We start from the raw sequence: 8,549 nt of genomic DNA, 5'->3' as shown, positions 1-8,549 counted from the left end.
GCGCTCGGCCACCGCGGGCGATCGTGACCCCTGCGGGGGACCCCCCAGCCCTCCCCAGGTGCGCGGTGCCGGGGGACCCCGGTCGCTGCCCTCCAGCGCCCCCTCGGGGCCGGGTCTGTGGCCAGCGCGACCGCAGACTGGGGTGGGGGGGGGGTTGTCCCGAGGGGCGGGGGTCGCCGGCCGGCCCGCGGAGGGGAGGGGGAGAGCGAGGTGGGGGGGGTTGGGGGAGCAGGGGCCGGGGCCGCGCGCGCGAGGCCGGGCCGCGGCCGCCGCGCCCTGGGGCTGCGACTCCGGCTCCGGCTCGGGCTCGCCATGGCTGCGGCGGCGCCGTGAGGAGGAGTCCGCGTCCTCGGTGGCGGCGGCGGCGGCCGGCTCCAGGCCGGGTTTTGGCGCCGCCCGCCTGCTGCCTCCTGGCGGCTCCTGAACTCCAGCCCCCTCTCTATCAGCCGCTCACTCCGTCTCAATATGTCTCAAGATGGCGGCCAATGTGGGATCGATGTTTCAATATTGGAAGCGCTTTGATTTACAGCAGCTGCAGGTCAGGCTCCTCCGCGCTCGGCCTCGCGCCCGGGGGTGGGGGCTGCGGGCGGTCGCGGCCTCCGCCGGGGGCCCCGGGCTGGCCCAGCCGCCGGGGGGCCCGCGGCGGCGGGGAGGAGGGGGGTGCCGGGCACCGCGGGGCCGAGTCGGGGCCGAGTCCCTCCCGCTCCCCGACCCCCATTGATCACTCGCTTGATCGGAAATTGATCCTCTTTGTTCAATTCATCGATCAGCCCAAGATGGCGCCGGGAGCCGCCGCCGCCACCGCTGCCCCCGGTGTCTGCCCCCACCCCGGGCGCCCCCCCGGGCCCCGCGCCGCCGCCGCCGCCAGCGCCGCCGCCGCCGTTGCGGCCGCGGGACCGGGGAGGGGGCGGCCCCGGCGGCCCGCGGGGCGCGCGCGCGAGCAGGGAGCGGGGAGCTGGCGGCGGGGGGCGGGCGGCGGCGGGCGCCGGGAGGGGGCCGCGGCTCGGCGGTGGCGCCCGCCCGCCCGCTCGCCCCGCGCCCCCGGCCCGCCGTATTCCCGGGGAAAGTTTGTGGGGAGTTGCTGCGGGGGGTGAAGCGCCTGCCTCTCCAGGAGGAGCCGCCGCCACTGCCGCCGGCGCGGCGGAGCTGGGGCTGGTGGCGCTGTGGTGCCGCCGGCTCGGGGGAGGGTCAGAGCGGCCACCGGCGGCGGCGGCGCGGCCCGGCTCCGGCCAGGCGGGCGGGTGGCCGGGCGGGCGCCCGCGCTCCCTACCCCCGGCCGGCCCCGGCCGCCGCCCCCGGCTGTCACCGGCCCGGGCCGCGCAGCCCGACCGGCACCCGGCGTGTGGCTCCCGGCGCGGACCCCTGGGTTTGTTTACGTCCCGGGGAGCGCCCTGGGGCCACCCGCGCACCTCGCGGCCGCCCCGCTCTTTTGTGTGCCTGTGTCGGTGGCGCGGACCTGTCCCTCCGTGGCCGGGGACCCCCGCGGGCGCGCTTTGGGGAAACTTGGCGAGGGGCGGCGGGGGTGCCCCGCGCGCAGTGCGGCTGGGTCGCGGTGTCCCGGACTGCCGGGTGCGGGCGCGGGAGGAGGAGGCTGCAACTTTCCCCGAGCGCAGGCCCCGGGCTGTTCCCCCGGGTGCCCGAATAGGGGACGCTGCCTCCCCGCCGCCTGTCCGAGCCGAGATCGCCGCGCGCCTGGGGGCTCCGGCGGCCCCCAGTGACCTGCGGCGCCCGTTCACTTCCTTGCCTCCCCTCGGGGCTTCTGCCCTCACTGCAGGGCCCGCCATGGAGCGCGCGGCGGGTGCGCTCGGAGATGCCTTCTCGGGCCGGGTTCTCGAAAGCAGAGCCGCGGGGGCCCGTTGGGACCCTGGCGTGCCGGGCGGTGGTCAGCGCGCAGAGTCCCCGGCGCCGCGGGGGGACTGTGCCGGGGCTCCCCGGCCCACGCCAGAGCCGCCGCTGTGCCCAGGGGGCGAGTGCCCGCCTGCCACCCCCCGCCCGGAGGAGCGGCGCGCCCTTAGGGTCCGCCCCGCACGTGCCAGCTCGGCGCCCGCGGCGCCCGGACAGCCCCGGGACTCTGCCAGGTGGATGTTGTGCGTAGCCGGAGCCAAGTTGAAGGTGAGCGGCGTGTGGGCCACAAGTCCCGAGATTGCAGGCGCGAGGGGAACCGGGGATGGGGGGGGGGCGCCTGGGTCCCGCGATTTAGAATGCCCCAGGGCTGCCTGGCGCTCTGGGAGGGGATAGGAGGGTTCCCCAGGGCCCCTGGGGAACTGCAGCTGCTCCCACTGCTAAGGTGTGTGTGAAGGTAAACTTGGCTGAACTTTCCTAACCTGGAGGACTGGTGACAGTGACCTACAGCAATACCTTTGGGAGCAAAGCGGCTGAACTCGAGATGCAGGCTTGTATGAAACGAAGCGGGTTGGATTAAAACATATTTAAATGGAATCTGACAACTTTAATTGTATATGCTTGTTTTCTGCTCTTGCCTACTAAGAACGATAAAACCGAGTCATAGTCGTTATGAAATTTCCTGAAATTTCTCGCTTAACTAGGAAGAAGACTATGCGAAATATGTATTTCCGGTAAGATTAAAACTTAAAGGAGTTTGAGTATTTATTGACTAAAATAGATTACTCCAAAGTGTCTATTGTGTAAATTAGATTCCTGGATGTAATGAACACAGCCGAATGGCATTTTTGATAAATTGGTCTACCCTGTTTTAGTAAAAATAGCTCCCTTTTACCATAATTTAATTCCTGTGCTTACTGTAAAACCCGTTGTGGAGTTTTAAGAGACAAACATTATTATTATTCTTCCCTCTTCCTAAATGTGACATCCTAGCTTAATATCAATGAAGTGTCCTTTTTAAAGCATCCTGGCAAAACTGCCAAATGGATTTGGTTTCTAGAGTTACTAGATTTTAAGAACTCTAAACCATCCTGTCCCCCATATTAACTACTTTTTCAGGGGATCAGGGCTCCAGGATTCCATGGAAAGTTTCCATGTCACTTTACTTGCACTTTATGTGGATATTAAGAAGAAAACAAAACCAAACTCCAAAACAAAATCCCTTATTTGAACGTCATTCCTCTTTACTCCTTTGCTTTTGGTGGTTGCTAATGATTTGGCCTTAGATGATTTCCTATGGGTTTGCAAACTTCAATCGAATACGAAATGTCAAAGTTCAAGTCTCAAGCCAATCTGGTTCTTTCTCTGGGCCGTGAGGAGGCCTTTGGAGTTGGTGTGTGGTTATTTCCCACGGATAGTCAGTGAACCAATAGGACGACAGTTTGGGAGAGAATTCATTAGTTTCAGATTCTTCTCATCTTTCCAGACCTCTTTATACTGAGATTGGGTTGCCACCTGGGGGTAAAGAGGCTGATTGGTCTCAGCAGAGACAAATCCAGGTTGGAGACTTCAGCGGGTCCAGGTGAGGTTGGGCAGTTGCGCAGTTCTGCAACCACCCAGTGAGCCAGGGCCACCGGGTTCTTGTCCCTGGGCTTCCTGGGTCTTGAAGCTGCCGCCTTGGCACAGGAGTGCGTGCTCAGGAAGAGAGTTTCTGAAGATTGTGTTTTATTCCGTTTCCTTTTTAGTCCTAAAGGCTTGTGGTATGGAAGTTTCAGTGCTTTGGTATTGCTAAGACTAGTTGGACAAGTTTTTTATTCTATCTCAGACTTGTAAAAACCAGGTTTTCTTTTCTTTTTAAATAAGAAAAGCACTGTTGTATAAATTTGTCTTTTAAATACATATTTGTAAAGAGGACACTTTCTAAAACAAGCTCATGGCACTCTGTATGTTAGTGCAGCTTTGAACTCTTTGGGACGGGCCCGGCCAATGACTGTCTTCCCTTTGGGACATTATTCCCACATGGTGACCAGCCTTCCCCTTTAAGCAGCCTCTGCAAAAGTAAATTTGAAAAGTTGCCTTCTTTTTCAGAATCAAAAAACAATTTCAGTTTTGCTGAAAGTTCATTTTCTGATGGCTTTTTTTTTTCCTGTTGTGGAAGTGTGTATGTTACTGGCTGTCCAATACTGTTTACCATAATAAATATATTATTTTAATTAAAATGTCCCATCTAGTACCCTTTATAAAATAACGGTTCAAGAAATTACACCACTGCTGCTTCTGCTTTTGTTTTCTTGGTTATTTTAATATGGGTGTCTTTGAGGCTGGATGTGGGAAGGGATCATTGGCAGTTGATTTAAGTTTTTTCCTATGTGAAACTCTTTTTTTTCTTAAAGATGCAAGTTGGTGAGTTAATGCAACAACTCCTGGTATAGTTGAGTCCACAGAGACCCCTTTGACTAGATCCTTAGCTTCATGTATCTTCTGTTGGTAGTTAGCCAACCTAAGAAAGTTGAAAGGGCCAAATTGTCCAATACCTTCAGGAATGATTCCCTCCTAAATCCACTGAGCTAACCTTAAAAATGCAGTCTGGCGAACTGTGCTGAGCCTAAAACCTTTAATGGCTATTTAAAAAGTCTCCTGTTGCTGTGCAATTAAGACAAACCCATCAGGGTTTATATGGGAACTGTGCAGAACAGTAGTTTGTGCGCTCTAATTCCACTCCGGGTCTACCTGTAGCAGTGAACAATCAAAACCGCTGCTGGGGCTGTACTCACTTTCTGTGTCTTAGGAGAGAAAACAAGGCTAGAAGTAGAAAGTCCACATTTGTTTCAGCTCCTCTGTAATGCGCCAGGAACGGCTGTTTTTAGTGAAATGAAGGAAGGACACATTTGTCAGGGGAAAACTCATACATTTCGTAAACAGAGAAATTCATCATATGAAGAATCATACAGAGGTAGGTTAAATTCCTACCTGTGCTTCCATTTCAAGTAGTTAACACAATTGTCACATGTAAATTTCACAGACAGGTATATCTGACAAATTGTAACAATTGTAACACAAATGCTACATAGAAGGCAACTCTAACCATTATTTGAATATACAGGACCCAGGATCGTGAGTTATGGTAGGAATTATTTAAGACCTATTTAAAATTATTGAATACATAACTTTAAAAAATATAATTGCTCTATGAAAAGTGACTTTTATTAGTAATTGTCAAAGACAGAAATTTGTCTGTCTTGTCATTTTGTTTTGTCTGAAGCCCCGCGTTATCACCGCAGAGAGAGTGTTTTGGTTTCCACCGAAATTTCCCTGCCTCCAATTGTTTAAACCAGACCCTTAATCTTATTTTAACATATTTAAAATGTTCAAAAAACCCGGAAGAATTGTTTTGTGTAAGTAGCAAGCGAATGTAGCTTAAACACTCAAGCAATTCTGGTATCTAATTGGAAACAGGTGGAATTCTTGGAATCCCATGTTTGAGTCTTTTTATAGCAAAGCCCAGGGACACTTTTCACTTATAGCCATTCGTTTTGTCGAAGCTATTTGAAGAGGGGCCCCACAGTCTCTCCTTATGTCCCACTGTTACTTACCTGGACAAAGCAGTCATGCTGGGTGCTTTAGGAACTGGATACCTGTGAATGCCTGGATGCAGGGAGAAGTGTGTGTGTGCCAATAATGGAGTGAAAAAGGAATCTAATGGCATACTTAGACAAGCGATTTAATATCTGTATTGTTATATGACTTTTAGAGCAAAGAATTTGTGAATTCACTTGTGATTTCTGACTTGATGAACCTTGACTGACTTGAGCATGTAGGTACATTTTATTACACCCTGATTCAGAGAGAAACTACTTGTCCCCCCCCCCCCAAAAGTTCTACATTTAGAGAATATAAACTTCACCAGCAACCAAAAAAGTATTAACTTGGTGAGGAGGGTATTTTCTTTTTTCTTCCTTTCTTTTCTTTTTTTTAAATTTGAGACGGAGTCTTGCGCTGTCGCCCAGGCTGGAGTTCAGTGGCGCGATCTCGGCTCACTGCAAGCTCCACCTCCCGGGTTCACGCCATTCTCCTGCCTCAGCCTCCCGAGTAGCTGGGACTGCAGGCGCCCGCCACCGCGCCCGGCTAGTTTTTTGTAATTTTTAGTAGAGACGGAGTTTCACCGTGTTAGCCAGGATGGTCTGGATCTCCTGACCTCATGATCCGTCTGCCTCCGCCTCCCAAAGTGCTGGAATTAACAGGCAGTGAGCCACCGCGCCCGGCTGATATTTTCTTAAATATTAATGGCAGGGCCCTCTGAATTGACTGTGTCATTTGATCCATTCTAGTTTTCAAGGCGTGGTCTTGAAAAGCAGTTGATCGCCCTGGTTTTGGGATATGTTTCAGAACCAAGTTTCGATGGTATGTCAGTGTTGGATTTTCCTGCTAAGGACAGCTAAGGTTTGGTATCGAGCAGTTTTGAATTTGCTGAGCTGTAATCAGTCCAGCTTCTCAGCTGTCTTCTGAGAAAGTTGATGGAGGAGAGTGGTCTTTGGCGGGGATGGAGGTGTCCCTGCAGGAAATGAACCAGGTCTGAGGGGAACCTGTGCTGTTCCCCTCATTTGTGCTGCGCCTGAAACAGCTTTGAAGCACCTGGCTTATGACTTAAAAGATTTTTAAAAAGCATTTGTGCTGCCCTATTCGGGTATGACACAGTGAGGGTGAACTACTCTTTTTGAAAGACATCTAAGGTTGGCCATGGTGGCTCATGCCTGTAATCCCAACACTTTGGGAGGCTGAGGTGGGCAGATCACTTGAGGTCAGGAGTTCAAGACCAGCTTGGCCAACATGGCAAAACCTCATCTCTCCTAAAAATACAAAAATCAGCCGGGCGTGGTGGTGCATGTCGTAATCCCAGCTACTCGGGAGGCTGAGGCATAAGAATTGCTTGAGCCTAGGAGGTGGAGGTTGCAGTGAGTTGAGATCACGTGACTGCACTGCAGCCTTGGTGACAGAGCGAGACTGTCTTAGAAAAAAAAAAAGAGACATCTAATTTGTTGTAAAACCTGTCAAGAACCTTCACTTTAAAAAGCTAACGCCTCTCTAATAAAAATAATTTTAATTTTGTTGTAATTAAATTCAGAGAGGATGATGTTAGTGCACAAAATAAAGATTGTCAATTTCTTTATTTTAATCCGATGGCATTTCCTTACTTCAGGAGGCCCAGGACCGTTGGCAGAAATTTTGTGTTGATTAGAGCCCCGGGCCATGGGAAGTGCAGGTATTGTGGCCACAGAGTTCGTCGTCGCCCAATCCCTGGCTGACCCCACAAGCAGGACTGGTACAGATCCCACCCACAGGGTCTTCCTACACAGAGAAACATAATCACACAGGTGACTGGAACGGAGCCAAGGATGGCGGTGTTCCTCCCAGGGATTTACTAACACTGCCAGCCAGCAACTCAAGAACTAGCCAGCCAGGAGTTTCACAGTAAGTGAAACTGACTTGGTTCTGCTTCCTTTCATGAAAACCTTTGTGAAAATGAGCCCAATAAGGGGTCCAAACCTTTATAAAGCACAGGACCCTGCCGGAGTGGAAAGGGCCCCGGCCGACTCCATCAGCCGAAGCTTGAAATCTGGACTGTGTGATTGATGCAGTTAACGATGGAGGAAATTAACAGAGCTTACTCTGAAACACCAGGGAAGTGGCTTGTTCTTTCTTCGAGTTACTTTGAGTAGATACTGGCACACTGCTTGTTTTCTTACAGATACCTTTCTATTGGGCTGTGTTTATTCAATAAGGAAATGCAGTTAACTTTTTTTTTTAAGTGAACCACGGGTTATGAGGTGTTCCGAGTTTGGTTAAGGGAAAAACAAATTGACAAATTAGCTCTTTCTTAAGTGAGTATTGCGAAACAGTGAGAAATAGAATGCCTGTCGTACCGTCATTAAAGATTTATCTGGGTGTTGACAGCTTTTTGTTAAATGTGAGACATTCAGATCCTGTCCACCCAGCATATGAAAAAACCAAACCAAACCGAAAAACAAAACGCAACACAAAAGCTTCTTTCCATTTCCCCCCAAAAGCAAGACAATTTTTCTTAAACTGGTACTTTCTCCCTAACGAGTTGCCACGATTTTGTTTTCTCTAACATAGTTTTATGTCTTTAAGACAGAAAGAATATCAACTCTTTTTATTTTATTTTTTGAGACGGAGTCTCACTCTGTCGCCCAGCCTGGAATGTAGCGGCACAAACTCCACTCACCGCAACCTCGACCTCCCGGGTTAAAGTGATTCTCGTGCCTCAGCCCCCCGAGTAGCTGGATTACAGGCGTGCACCACCATGCCTGACTAATTTTTGTGTTTTTAGTAGAGACAGGGTTTCACCATTTTGGCTGGGCTGGTTTCAAACTCCTGACCTCAAGCAATCCACCCACTTCGGCCTCCCAAAGTGGTGGGATTACAAGTGTGAGCTACTGTGCCTGGCCTCCACTCTTTTCAGACATCTTTGTTGAGTTGTTCTTTTGGGCCTGTAAGTTTCTCTGGCTTATTGCCACTTTCCCCTCCTGTTTCTAGGGAAGAAATGATTATTTAGATAAAAAATAATTTGATAAAAGGTAGCAGATGATACCAAAGGTAAATCTTTGTCTTGAAGAGCCTGAAGCTGTGAGCACCGGTAAAGCCATGGGCTGTGTTGAGGGAAGAGCCGGCTGGGAGCCGCCCTCAGC

General features: G+C 51.8%; 1 protein-coding gene across 6 annotated transcripts in view; it reads left to right on the top strand.

The window, feature by feature from the left end:
- Positions 1 to 204: 204 nt before the first annotated feature.
- Positions 205 to 8,549, top strand: part of CUX1 (cut like homeobox 1) — a 470,900-nt gene continuing 462,555 nt past the window's right edge. For 2 of the 6 annotated variants that reach the window (XM_030932801.1, XM_030932797.1), the window contains exon 1: positions 205 to 538. In XM_030932801.1, coding sequence (XP_030788661.1) covers positions 476 to 538 — 63 coding nt within the window. In that variant the 5' untranslated portion in view covers positions 205 to 475. Of the gene's footprint in view, positions 539 to 981; positions 2,113 to 8,549 lie in introns of those variants that run through there. The other 4 variants (XM_030932800.1, XM_030932799.1, XM_030932798.1 and 1 more) reach the window with 2 other exon arrangements.

Source organism: Rhinopithecus roxellana, chromosome 6 (genome assembly GCF_007565055.1).
Source record: "Rhinopithecus roxellana isolate Shanxi Qingling chromosome 6, ASM756505v1, whole genome shotgun sequence".
Taxonomy (NCBI): domain Eukaryota; kingdom Metazoa; phylum Chordata; class Mammalia; order Primates; family Cercopithecidae; genus Rhinopithecus; species Rhinopithecus roxellana.
This window is presented reverse-complemented; position numbering and strand designations above follow the sequence as displayed.